This window comes from Diaporthe amygdali (assembly GCF_026229845.1).
Source record: "Diaporthe amygdali strain CAA958 chromosome Unknown NODE_22_length_803717_cov_65_427750, whole genome shotgun sequence".
NCBI lineage: Eukaryota > Fungi > Ascomycota > Sordariomycetes > Diaporthales > Diaporthaceae > Diaporthe > Diaporthe amygdali.
This window is the reverse complement of record NW_026517042.1, coordinates 226,667-239,686: the sequence shown is the minus strand read 5'-3', so window position 1 is coordinate 239,686 and position 13,020 is coordinate 226,667. Positions and strand designations below refer to the sequence as shown.

Here is a 13,020-nt window from a genome sequence, read left to right as displayed (position 1 = left end):
GTCATAAAGTTTCAAAAGTCAAACTCATCGGAATCGATGCACGTGCCTCCCTTCGCAAATTCGTAGTTACTGCGACAAGTAAACACCATCTTGCGCTCCCATCGATCCCTATAAACATTGTGCTCTGGAATGCAGTTTTCGTACTGTAAACGACGGCAGTTGGTCCTGTCCAACAAAATTGGGAGAGGACACTCGAAAGATAAACTTTCCGGGTCTGATTCCAGGAAGCACAAGAGCTTCGATAACTGATCCTCTGTCAGAGCGCATACGCGACTGGTCGCGCCTTTTCTGAAGGGGTGCAGCCATACGTCCTTGCACTGTAGTTGTCATTGAAAGCTTTGGTCAGCTATCCCTGCAGAGAAGCACAGAACTCCGTGGCGCTCGGAAAGCTAAACTCACCTCAATTCCACTCTCACCCCGGCTAAAGACGATGACACCGCCAAAAATGGAGTTCTCGGCCCAGTATCCGGTGACATCGGCAACGCCCTCCGGGTACTGCTCTGGGTCGGCATAGGCATACAGGCAGAACGGCGTCGGGTGGTAGTGACGACCAGGCCCAGTTGGGGCGAAGCAGAGACGGTTTTCTTCAACCGGGAGTCCCGTCTCCTTGTGAAAGCTCCCCTGTTTGTAGATGAGGACGGCAATCCGGTGGATGGCGACAGCAACTAATTCGATAAAAGGTAGCTTCGACGCCCGTGAGCCAGCTGGTATGCCTTGGTATCTTTCCAGAACTTGGACGGGTATATCAAGACTGAGAGGGTCGAAGTTGTCGCGAAAAGCCCTTGTTCTATCTAGCATGCCTGGACAGAGCGTTCTATGCTCTATAACAGCGCTGTGCCACCGTAATCCTGCCGTAGAGATGGCAACGCTTCTCAGAGGTAATCCGTCTACCAGCTGCGCAAACGTGGTCTCTGCAACTTCCGAGCAAAGGATATTGCGGATGGCACGACAGAAACGTGTCTGATGTGGCTGGTCCAAAATGTCGTCGGTGCGCGACTTTTCGATAAATGCAGGTGGTGGAACGGTTATGTATTCGCAATCTGAGTCTGATTCCCAGTCGCAGTCAGGGGTTGATCTCGACTGAGGCAAAGACATATTGGAATCTTAGCAATTAGTACTTGTTGCACGTCTGTGGTAAATGAACATGATATGGCTTTTTGAGACGAAAAGTCGGAAGACTCTTGATGATGTTAGTGGACTCTAGAAAAGTTAGTGGAGTTGGTTTCCATTGCTGCCTGTTGAAAGTTGCATGGTAAAGCAAAGCAACACCAATGTGGAGAACCAAAAAGATTGAGGCAGTGCTGTCGAGAAGACATGAGCCCATCACTAAGCCCAAGCACTTGCCCAAATGGGTTTTGAGCGAGCTATATTCTGTATATCAGTGACGCCCACGAGTTGTGCGCTGTCTTACTGGGTACCTCACAGGGCGTGGTCGCCCATGCACGCCGCCAGATGTGCATCTATTGGGGCTGTATGAGCTTAATGAATGGTGAGAGGCAGGATGATAATGGTACAGGCTCATGTTTGGTAGTATGACCCACTTTCGGTATACCAAAGGAATTGCCGAACCTCTAGGTCTGGGTTAGTGTATTGGCATCACCGTCTTAATAGTCGTACCGAATAATGATTGGCGAAACAAATCGATCATGTACCAGATCGAACACACAATGGTAAAGAAGATCATTGAATGAAAGGCCCGCGAAAAAGTTTGCAAGGCCAATAAGTCTCTTTACGAATTTTTGGCCAGCCTCTTCACAGGGCTCGACTCTGATGACTGGCACGATTTACTTAGACCCCAAGTGATTTTAGAAGCTTGGAGATGGAATGGATCTTGGTATATCACACTCACAATGTAAGAAGAAGTTCAACGACGTCGTAAACAGCTGGAACAAGTATTACGGTATTTCTGACGTGCAGGAAAGACTGCTTCAATTGGCCTACGCAGATATCAAATTCACCAGCACACTGAAGGCAGTGGGAAAACGAAATACAAAAGCCACTGGCTGTTATCGATACTCAAAAGGCTTTGAAGTCCGAGGTACTTTCAGAAACTTGCTGTTGTTGAACGTAATAAATAGGTCGACTATAGTCTATAGAGTGCTGGCTAACTAAATCGATGGGAGCACTCAAGAGCCAAGGATACTAGTGATTTGAACTGGATAGCTCATATATCTGAAAACCAGGTTCAAATCGATTATGCTTTCCGGCTAGAACAGCACTCTCAACCTTAGTTTGCACTTTCTCAAGAATTACTTAGTCCACGTACCTCAGACCGGTATGTTAGAGGACAATTCAGATAATTACTCGCCTTGGAATGGCTGGTTCCACCGTTCGATTGAATTAGGCACATGATCCAAATTTTTGACAAAATTGTCATGATCAGCCCTCTCTTAGCTTCCTAAATTAGGACTGAGTCGAGCCTGGTGAGGATCCTACCTCTTGATCAGGCTCATTGAGCTAGGCGCTCAGCCCGTGGCCCTGGCTGATCCAGCTCAAAGGATGGGGTTTTGGAGGCAAGATACAAACCCTGTTCCTTGGAACCTCATGCAAGTGTTTGCGATCTTTGGACTGGATGAACTACCGAACTGCGGGGAAGCAGCCCCGGTCCCAGCTGTCACTTGTCTATTCCCAGAACAGACAATTGCAAATACGCGAACGTTCCAATCCGCGTATGGTCGTTACACTTACGACGGGTCAGTTTGCGGGGGACCTGGACAGGACTGCAGCCAAGATTACCCCGGTGTTGAAATTGGGGTTGATCGCCCTGATCACGGAAGTCAAAAATGTGAGCGGGTATATATATTGGACCCTCGAGACCCATAAGGTAAGCTTACGTGCATTATCGTGTCTTCATACTCCAGCGTACCACGACGGGCAGCCATGTCTTCAGACGCACACCTGCCAGAGACGTCCCTATGGGCGAACAGAGTAGGTTTTGGTCGTCTCATAGTGAGGGATGCCATGGTTGACCACTGTCAATAGAAATGTCTCGCCATATGTGCTACCGTGGCCATTGCGAATATGCAGTACGGGCTGGATTCTGCAGTCATTGGAAGCCTGCAGGCTATGCCCGGCTTCCTAGTCGTCTTCGGTTATCCAGATCCTAAAGCACCTGGCGGTTATTCCATTGACGTGAGTCCAACTCCACAGTCGGTACTTCGGAGACAGACGACTGGAAATAGCCGAGAAGGAATTAACACAAAGGCATCCTAGGGAACATTCCAACAACTAATCGGCTCCCTCCTAACGCTCGGGGCATTCCTCAGTTCCCTCACCGCAGGCAGCTTTGCTCACTTTTTCGGACGCAAGACCGCGCTCTGGCTGGCCTGCCTGCTGACAGCCGTGGGCTGTGCCATCCAAATCAACACCACCGACAAAGCAGTCGTGTACGTCGGACGGCTCATCCTCGGCATCGGAAACGGTTTCCTGGTGACTTTCTCGAACATCTACACCGCGGAAGCCAGTCCGGCCCACCTGCGGGCCGTCATGGTGGCGTTGTTCTCGGAGTGGGTCAACATTGGGAGCATCATCGGTGCCGTGGTCACAAACGCTACGCAATCCCGGTTTGACAAGCCGAGCTACCAAATTCCGGTGGGAATTCTGTTCGTCGTGCCTGTTGTATTGGCCATCGGTCTGTTCTTCGTGCCGGAGTCCCCGCGATACCTAGTCAACAGGGGCAAGATGGAAAAAGCCAGACGTGCGCTGGAGTCGCTCAGAGGTTCATCGCTGCAGCCAGATGAGCTGGAGCTGGAGTGGGTAGAGATGGTCAAGGGTATTGAGGAGGAGAAGAAACTTGCCAGCACAATCGGGCCCCTGGATCAGTACCGCGGAACGGACCTCCGACGGACGCTGCTTTGTTATGGTGTGATCATGAGCCAGGTTGGTTCCGGCTCGTGGTTCGTCATCAGCTACAGCACCTACTTCCTTATCGTCGCCGGCTTGACTGTCAACGAGGCTTTCAAGTACTCCATTATGAATACCTGCCTGGGTCTTGTGGGTGTCAATTTCGGCATTTACCTCATGCGCCATGTTGTTGGTCGGCGGACCATCCTGACGATGGGTGCAGCAATACAAGGGCTGTGTATGCTGGGATTGGCAATCGGAACAGGAAGTGTGAACCCGGTGGGCAGCGAGGCGGGCAGAAATTGCCTCATCGCCTTCTTCGCTCTGTACTTATTCTCTTACAATGCTTTTGTCGGAGATGCGAGCTATCCGGTGAGCACGGAGCTGGTCAGCACTAGACTGCGAAGTTGGTCGGTGGGCTCTGCGATCAGTCTTGGGTATTTCTTCGCTTGGTTGACAGGATTTTGCTCGCCGTACTTTATCAACCCTGAGAACCTCAACTGGGTAAGCCTGCGTTTGCACCCTTTTTCTTCGTGTTTGCAATACAACTGACTCTACAACAAGGGAGCAAAATATGGTTATCTTTGGGCTGGATCCAATTTCGCTTGCATGCTGTTCTTCTTCTTTTTCATGCCTGAGCTCAAAGGGCGAACACTGGAGGAGATTGACGAGCTGTTCGCGGAGAAAGTGCCGGCCTGGAAGTTCAAGAGCTATCACACAACAATCCAGGAGAAGGCAATGGCCGAGGTCAGGAATCAGGAGGGCTCAGAAACGAAAGGTCCTATTTCTGAAATGGTCGAGGACGAGAAGATGGGGGCCAGCGGCTGATTTATTGTCAAGCATAATGCATCGGGATCAAGCGGAATCCAGAGCAAGCAGCCACCGACACACTGGCATGCTCAAGCAACTAGTGATTAAAGAGTCCACGGGTATACTCCGTATGCAACTCCTTATCTCTTTTCACAAATTTCGCAGTGTTAGGCTTGACATTTTTAGAAGCACATGTCATGAGAACTTTGTTGAATTGGTTGATATAGTACTTTTCACTTGCTAATGGCTATCATCCTGCTAACTTCCTTACAACGGCTTGGTCGTAACAAAGAGAGCGCTTGCGAAGGCCTCGGGATATCTAGAACCCGCAACCTCGGTGCTCGCAATAGCCGCCCTGATCTTCTCATTATCCTCCTTCGTGATCTGAACCTTCAAGGCGCCCATGTTATCGTCAAAGTTCGGGATCCGCGTCGTGCCGGGAATGGGGATGATATCATCCCCTTGCGCCATCAACCAAGCCAGCACAAGCTGCGAAGGCGTGACCCCCTTGTTGTCGGCCACGGCCTTGATGGCATCAACAAGCTCCAGGTTCTTGTGGAAGTTCTCCTCGGAGAACCGCGGAGCAAACGAGCGGAAGTCGCCCTCGCCGAAGTCGTCCCGCGAGCGGATGCTGCCTGTCAAGAAACCGCGGCCCAGGGGAGAGTAGGCTACGGTGGCGACGCCCAGCTCGCGGGCGGTCTTGAGCAGGTCGATCTCGGGCGACTCGATGTCGAGCGAGAAGGGCGAGTACTCGATCTGGACGGCGTCAATGTGCGCAACCTTGCAGGCGCGGCGCAGGCTTTCTGCGCTGCACTCGCTCAGGCCGAGGTATTTCACCTTCCCGGCGTCCTGGAGCTTCTTCATCTCGGCGACTGTGGTCTCAATGGGCTGGTTTGCGTCCAGGCGGTGGCAGTAGTACAAGTCGACATATGGCAGGCCGAGCCGCTTGAGCGACTTGTCGATGGCCTGCTGGATGTACTCGGGCTCGTTGCGGACGGAGCGCTCGCCCGTCTTGGGGTCGACGTAGTTGGCGAACTTGGTGGCCAGGAAGATGTTCTCGCGCTTGCCCGGGTTGCGCTTGAACCAGCGGCCGAGCAGGTCCTCGCTGTCCTGGTACATGTCGGCCGTGTCCCAGTTCAGACAGCCAGAGTTGTAGATGTGGTCCAGCACGGCGTAGCGCTCCTCGTCCGGCTTGGGCGCGCCATAGAAAGCGGATAGACCCATCGTGCCATATCCAAGGGCGGTAATCTCAGGGCCGTTCTTGCCCAGCTTGCGCGTTGGGAGTTGTGGGGGAGCCATTGTGGAATTTGGGTCAATTTTGTTCGCAGCCTCAAAGTGTACTTGAGTATTGAGTGGCAGCTAGAGCTAATATGAGTTGAGGAGGTTGAAGTCGAGATAATTGATTTCCGCACAGATGTGCTTCAGCATCCAGAGCTTATATACCCATTTCGTCACCACCTCCTAGTGTATTTCCATCTACCGATGTGGAGTTAGAAGCGCCGGTGCTGTTGTGGAACTTGCTGCAAGCTCTCGAGATCGAGCCGGAGTTAAGAGCGTAAAAGCCTAAGCAGGGTTCAGTACCTAATAGCCGTCGAGACGCGAGTCGGCGCCGAAATCCTATGACAAATGCGGAGTTAAGACGCCGTCAACGTTCCGCATATCAACCCAGGCCAAACATTCAAGCCAAGCCATGAACTTGAACAAAGAAAAAGTCCCTCCGCCGGAGCACCGGTGTAACCTGATGCGATTGCATCCGCCGGTGCAGCCTGGGATCGTCTTTGGTTACACAGTCATCTCTTGACCTACGAAGCGTATCGTGACCGTGACTGCGTAGATGGCCAACACAAAATCGTCCTCCATTCCAGACATTGCGAGACCGTCTAGGGATTCTAGTGGCCGCCATTGTGGATACCCACATCCTGGACTCCGCGTACAAGCACAATAATTCTCCAACCCCATGTCCGACTGTTTATTTGACCTAGTCATCGCAAATGAGACACTTTATCAACGCTTCCCGTCACTTAAGCCCAATGACTCACCATCAACGCGCAAGAGTGCATCATGGCTAGGTTCATATTTGTATGCATGGTCTCTGTGACTCCTTGAGTTTACAGAAACATCACCATGCAAGGCATGTATAATGAATAAAAACCAGTTTTGAATTTGTCTTTCGCCCATTATCCCAAGTAAGACATCGCATCCTGCTCTCACGATGCCCCCATCACCCATAACCCTCCGCCGCGCCACGAAGGCCGACCTCCCGCGGATGATGCGCATCCTCCTGGATGCATTTGCCCCGGGGCCCTGGGGCCGGCGCCTCTTCCCGCCGCACCTCAAGGTAAAACCCGGCGACGGCGACGAGTACGCCTGGCGGCTGTACATGATCTCCTCGGGATTCGACAACCAGGGGTGCGAGAACGTCCTGGCCTGCGAGGGCGGCGAGGGGCAGCGTGGCGAGGAGATCGTCGGCTGGGCGCAGTGGGTCGACTCGAATGCTGAGCCGAACGGCGGGATGAGCCTCGATGAGAAGAAAGCCAAGATGGAGAGGGAGCTGGGCGCTAACCCGGCAGGGCTGGACACGGAGGCGTTCGAGACGCTGAGCAGGGAGGGCCTGCGCCTCGAGGCGAGGGGCGATGAGTATTTGGGTACCGGGCGGTCCAAGAATTCGTGGCGTGAGTGTAGCACCGATGTCCCAGATCCTCTTTGTGACGGGAATCGGCCAGGGAATGCATGATTCGTTGATGGCTGACCTGCAACGCGCACACAGTGCTGAGTTACCTGCTCGTCGACCCGAAACACCATAGGAAAGGCATCGGCAGGCTCCTAGCCAAGGAGGGGCTCGACCGAGCCGCCAGCCAGGGAAGAGACGTGCGCCTGCGGGCGACGCCCGCGGGCCGCACGTTGTACCTCGCTTTGGGCTTCGAGGAAGTCTGCGAGGAGAAGATATTCGGCGACAGCCAGTACGCTATGATATGGAGGGCTCCCAGCCTCGTGCGGGACGGCTGATCTGGCCAGTATCAATTTCTGTATTCATGATAATGGTGTTTGTGGTGAGTACAAATCCACGATCAGTGTGACCAAGTGCAAGCATGGTTTCTCATCACCTCAACGAGTGTGACAGAATAGACAAAACCAAACGAATATTGCTTCGATGAAGCCCATGTAAAATTGTCGCTTGCTAGTGTATTGATATTTCTTGTTTCTAGATCAGCAAAATGGCAAGCAAGTTTGTCCCTGGGCATTGCGCCTGATCTGTGGCAAATTATGGTCGCTATTTCTCCTCGGTTCTCTGGGCCCTTGAATACCGTCCAGCTCACCTGAGATACCTGAGCTCAAGCCTAATATGACCGCCGTATATCCATCAGCCTGAATTGAGTGTTCGTGTTTGTTGGAGTCTCACGCGTCCAAGCGCATTCATTCCGACTCTTTAAGCTTTGCCATCTTCAACCTTCACCTTCTTCTCCCTCTTTTTGGGAAACAACCAGTCCTCAAATCCGATAGGCCAATATACCCTGCCGAGAGGCCCACCCATTCCGAATTCCTCAGGAGTCACCGTCAAGCCAGGGTCAGGAGCAGGAGTCTTTGCTGCAAAATCAGCCTCACCAATATTGCAGGCCCCGTCGGTATCTCCAGGGGTATCTTCGCTGGCCTTCCTCTTCTTCTTCCGCGACGACGGCTTCTTGGTCTTTTTGACCTTCTCCGGTGGTCTATCTTGGTCACCACGCTCATGTGCCACCATGTCGGCCACCTTGTCGAAGCCAGGCAATTTGAATCTGCGCATGAGCTCAAACACAGCTTGTTCCTTATCCTTGGCCTCGATCATGAGGTCCGTATCGGGAGGGCACGGCGGTAACGTCGCCACGCGAGGGCTGTGTTTTCTCCGATCACGGGGTGTGACGGCACCGTAACATGGCTCGGAGTAATGCATCTTCTGTTTGATTCCCTTTCTCGTCCAGGTCCTTGTGATGCGCTCCATTATCTCCGGTTGTGAGATATCATATGTGCCCTCTCTGATTTGGTCGGCATCAAATACTATGTTGTGGTGGTGATAGTCGAGGACCATGGGGATATTGAGCTCCTCACAGATAGGTAGCAGGTCGTGGACTGACCACGACACATCATCATTCTCCAGGACAAGGCGACGTTTGATCGATTCAGAGAGAGAGGCGTAGTTTTGGCGAAAGCGATCAAGGGTGGCTGGCTTGCCACCTGCATCAGGAAATGTCCCTCCCATGTGAAGAATCATAATAGCATCCCGATCCTGCTGAGGGGGCAATTTTAGGAGTGACAGCAGCTCATCATGGTATTCGAGATCTCGAATTGCATTGGTTACAACCTGCTTTCTGGGTGACCCGAGCTGCGTAAACTTTTTCTTTGTGTTAGCACAGCTTACGTAGGACTTGCGGAGTGATGATTTGTTCTCACCTGCCCAGGATGAGTTGTGAGACGGTGCCCGAAGTCCGCCGCGATTTTGCCAGCGTCGGCGAGAGCCACAGATGCGAATGGCGCTAGCTTGTACCCATATTCCTCGTGACTCGCGAATGGAAACATTTCTGAGCTCAGTCTCATGAATTTGATGCCAAACTTTTCGTTCCACTGAAGCATTTTGACGATATCCTTCGCATTGGCCAGGCCGAGATTCTCTACATACCTTTGGCCTCGAGATATCTCTGCCTTCTTGGTCCTGTCTGGGCGATTTTTGGTAGGATGTTCAGGCTGCGATGGGTCTGCCAAGGGATGCCGATGTTCCAGGATCGATGCTATGCGGCACGTCCTGGAACTGAAGACTGGAGGTTTGGCGGCGCGTAAGTACGTGTTCAGGCAAGCCTAAGTTGAGATTAGCATTGGCACACCAACTTCCTTGCCTTCCGGAAGGACTGACATAGCCTAATCGACCTCTCCATGGAAGTGGGAGGTAGTCACTGTTGACGGCAGGTGGGCGGTTGGCTCCCTTGACGACTTCTAGGGGCTCATCGTCCGCTACACTTTCTCCGCCTACTGGAGGCTCCCATGCATGCTCCTTTTCCTCGTCCGGGGTGAGCAGGACATGATCCAAGTGGACAACATCGCTTGCACTCCGGACCACTCGGGACCTCATTGCTGGCGCTGACCGGTTGGCACCTGCATCTTCGACCATGCTCTCCTCGATCTGCAACCTCCGCCTCTTGATGTCCTTCTTGAAGGACGTCTCCATTTCTCCCAGGCGCCGTAGGGCTTTGGCAGCGTCTGAATCTTCATTCTCTAGTTGTTTTGCGACATGCTCTACCGGCGCTGTGGATAACGATGCCTCACTAACATCCATTGTGTCGACCTGGTCTTGATTTGTCGTGTTGCTAGCGCCCTTCTCCCTAGTCATGGGGGATCTGCCAGAGCGACGTGACGATCTCCTTGGACCCCGCGATGCGACTTCAGGAGGGTTTGAGGCGACCGCAGCATGGGCTGACTGGCTGTCCTCAGCCCCCAAAGGTGCAGGTGCTTTCTTTCTATTGCGCGGCGGCATTGTGGGGCTAGTAGTGGCGATATGACGTCTCGTGAGATGTCCTGAAGGGCTTACGTTGTTCTTGCGTGTTGACAGGGCCGTTCCGGAGCAAAGCGTCCTACAGGAAGACGGCGTGCAGGATGAAATGCGCACCAGTAGTCGGGAGCTAGGATGAAATAGAGCTCGACATCCAGGAGCTCTAGACAGGACTGCAGGCCTCAGGGACATGCAAGAGACTGCGTATTGGTCCCAAGAAGATGACGGAGGAGTTTGGACTAAGGGGTGGGTGGCACGGAATCAGAGGCCGATGGTGCGGGAGCTGGTTGGTGCTATAATAGACGAATACAACATGTAGTGATCCCTAGCGGTGCCTCAACCGGATCTTTGTGAAGCGTGAAAAGAGGAAAAAATGGAAGAAGCCGCTCAGCTGTCAGATTTTGGAATGCAGGGCTAGAAGCTTGTTCGGGGATTGTGACAGTATGGGTGGTTCGTCAAGGAGATGAATGTGGACCATGCAGCCAGTCTGGGATGTTGACGCAGAGAATAGAAGAGAGATCTTGTTGGTAAGATACAGTACCAAGGTGGGCAGCGTTGAGATGGGTGGCCGGATTGTAGCAGCGTCTGGGCCTATGGGGCATCGGAATAGACTGGTAGGCATGTAGGAGATAGAGGGAAAGAAAGGGAGGGTGGGTGACGGAGACATCGATTAAATGACTACATTGAAATGATATCGTCCGTTCTAACGACGACGATCTGCTGCCACCCTGGCTCGCTGGCTGATGGCTGGACTAAAGGAAAGGGGAACACGACCCCCATCAGCCTCTTCGCGTCTGTACTCAGGCTGTGGGCGATTCATCACTTAGCTAAGCGGGCCAGGCAGTCTGCAGGCAGGCTGGTGTCCAGCCACTGTATGGGAGAGACGAATGGAAGATGTCAGTTTGCGACAAGAGCCTAGATCGAGATGCGGCGGGAGACAGACGTCATTGGAAGAGCACGAGGTGTCACAGTTCTTTCACGGCGGCGCGGTTGAGGTTTAGTGGACGGAAGAAAGGCAAGACCAGGTGAAAGAGAAGATGCTACCCGTAAGTAAACTGGGTAAGGTTACTTGGGCCCTTTTACAACGGCTAGTCAATCAAATCAACGAGTGGGATTTTCCTCGATGTGCGTGTGCGTGCTGCTATGCTGCTTTGCCCTCGCCCAAAGCTCAAGGTACACACACATACACGGACAGTAGGCTACGTTGGTACTTAGACCCAGCACCCTGCACTGCAACTGCATCAAAACCCAATTAGATGCTTTCTCCCTTTTCAAATGTTTTGGCGGAGAGAGCAGACGCCACTGACACTTGACGCAACGCAATGGACCAGTGGCTAGACGCAGCCATGACGTAGCATGAGCTCACCCCTGTCGACTTTAGGGTACGGTGGGTCGGAGCTCGACCGTCGCTCCGATGTGCAGCGGTTCTCTCCTCCCGCCGTGGAGGATATCCTCCGCCACCCAGGAGCATTTTCTCCCATCCTGCGACACCATCGCCATTCTGGCACATCAAGGATCCAGCCTAGGCCTGGGCTTCTGCAGGGCCCGCACTTTCTAGGGACCTTACACTCAAGCTACAGTATGTAATATAATCTGATCTGCCGATGCGCCTGTCGATGCATCATTTGTGACTGCCCTTCTCCTGAATGGGTCAGGCGGTTCGACGCCGTCACTCACTCTATCCATCGATCGCGTCCCCGTCATTCCATCTCATCTGTCTCAACTCTCCAGTCTCCAATTTCAAATCTCGATCCACCCAAATCCCATACCTTAGCCCTATTTCGAGATGGGATTGTTGCATTGGCATTGTCGCCCTCCTCTTGTGCCACGCGGATGCAGGTGCAAATGCAAGTGCCCCAGGCTCATCCTCGGCCACTTGCTTGCACGCCATGTACCACAGCTCCGTGTACTGGACCACTGCTAGTTCTACTTGCTGGCATCATGTACCTGAGTGCTTGACTCCGTCTAGCTCGGCCGAGTGCCCGGAGAACTGTGCCACAATGACCCTCACAGTCCCGCGATCCGAATGAAATCGGACCCGCTCCAGCCCTGCGCTGACAGGGGTGTGTAACCGGTCGATGCTACCTCCCCGATGGACTAGCTAGGTATGCTAGGTTGATAGGGGAGAGAGCAATGGCAAGTCAATGGGAAAAACAAACAACAACTGACGTGGACGCAGGTCGAGACCGGTCCGCCCCGCCTAGCTGCCTGGCCAGCAACATATCTTCAGCCACATCATCAGCAACAGCTTCGTGAGTTGCATCTATGCACTTGTGTATCACGTCGACGGGTACAGTGTGTAGACCGGGTATGTCGGCAATCGAATTCGAGCACCATCAATCCGCTGGTTAGAAATTCGGCTGCTCGGCAGGTCTGTTCCCTGCTCGCACGGTTCTTGGCAATTGGGTTCTGGGTCTTTCGTAGTCGAGACACTCTCAAAAGGTTGTAGAAAGCGGACTGGGGTTTTCTTTTTCTTCCATTTGTTCTTTACCCCATTCCTTGGCTTGCCTTGCTTTGGCCGACTCTCTGCCCACCGCCGGCAGCCGTCCTGGGGCCAAGAGCTTGTAATCGCCACGTGTAGATCGCAATTGATCGATTCCGAACAAGGCAACCCGCTTCTGACATTTGTTACTCATTCTCAGAGCTTTCACTGGTGGCGGATGTTAGGCTGATCGAACGAATATGAGCGCTGATCAACGCACAAAAGAAACAACTTAACTTGACAAGGTCGCAGCGCTGAGTGGCAGAGAGCCCGGGAAGAGAAATTCGTAATGAGTACGACCGTCAACAAAGGCATGTTGCAGTCATTACAGTTTTGAATTGTGACGGCTAACCTTCCTCGACGCGCATTT

The 13,020-nt window shown here is 52.8% G+C and overlaps 5 protein-coding genes across 5 annotated transcripts; 2 read left to right on the top strand and 3 right to left on the bottom strand.

The window, feature by feature from the left end:
• Window positions 1-11: 11 nt before the first annotated feature.
• Window positions 12-1,095, bottom strand: J7T55_004544 (uncharacterized protein; the record flags this gene model as incomplete). The annotated part of the gene is made up of 4 exons (XM_053130245.1): window positions 12-143; window positions 270-317; window positions 400-751; window positions 842-1,095. 4 exons carry the CDS (start codon window positions 1,093-1,095, stop codon window positions 12-14), a joined length of 786 nt encoding a protein of 261 aa, XP_052991473.1.
• A 1,576-nt stretch (window positions 1,096-2,671) lies between these two features.
• On the top strand, window positions 2,672-4,671 carry J7T55_004543 (uncharacterized protein; the record flags this gene model as incomplete). The annotated part of the gene is made up of 5 exons (XM_053130244.1): window positions 2,672-2,793; window positions 2,862-2,928; window positions 2,983-3,132; window positions 3,214-4,347; window positions 4,408-4,671. 5 exons carry the CDS (start codon window positions 2,672-2,674, stop codon window positions 4,669-4,671), a joined length of 1,737 nt encoding a protein of 578 aa, XP_052991472.1.
• Window positions 4,672-4,920: 249 nt separating this feature from the next.
• J7T55_004542 (uncharacterized protein) lies at window positions 4,921-5,952 on the bottom strand (the record flags this gene model as incomplete). The annotated part of the gene is made up of 1 exon (XM_053130243.1): window positions 4,921-5,952. The coding sequence occupies one exon, from the start codon at window positions 5,950-5,952 to the stop codon at window positions 4,921-4,923; it is 1,032 nt and encodes a 343-aa protein (XP_052991471.1).
• A 913-nt stretch (window positions 5,953-6,865) lies between these two features.
• Window positions 6,866-7,659, top strand: J7T55_004541 (uncharacterized protein; the record flags this gene model as incomplete). Its single annotated transcript, XM_053130242.1, has 2 exons — window positions 6,866-7,325; window positions 7,421-7,659. 2 exons carry the CDS (start codon window positions 6,866-6,868, stop codon window positions 7,657-7,659), a joined length of 699 nt encoding a protein of 232 aa, XP_052991470.1.
• Window positions 7,660-8,080: 421 nt separating this feature from the next.
• Window positions 8,081-10,153, bottom strand: J7T55_004540 (UV-damage endonuclease; the record flags this gene model as incomplete). The annotated part of the gene is made up of 3 exons (XM_053130241.1): window positions 8,081-9,010; window positions 9,079-9,480; window positions 9,536-10,153. The coding sequence occupies 3 exons, from the start codon at window positions 10,151-10,153 to the stop codon at window positions 8,081-8,083; spliced, it is 1,950 nt and encodes a 649-aa protein (XP_052991469.1).
• Between the last annotated feature and the right edge of the window lie 2,867 nt (window positions 10,154-13,020).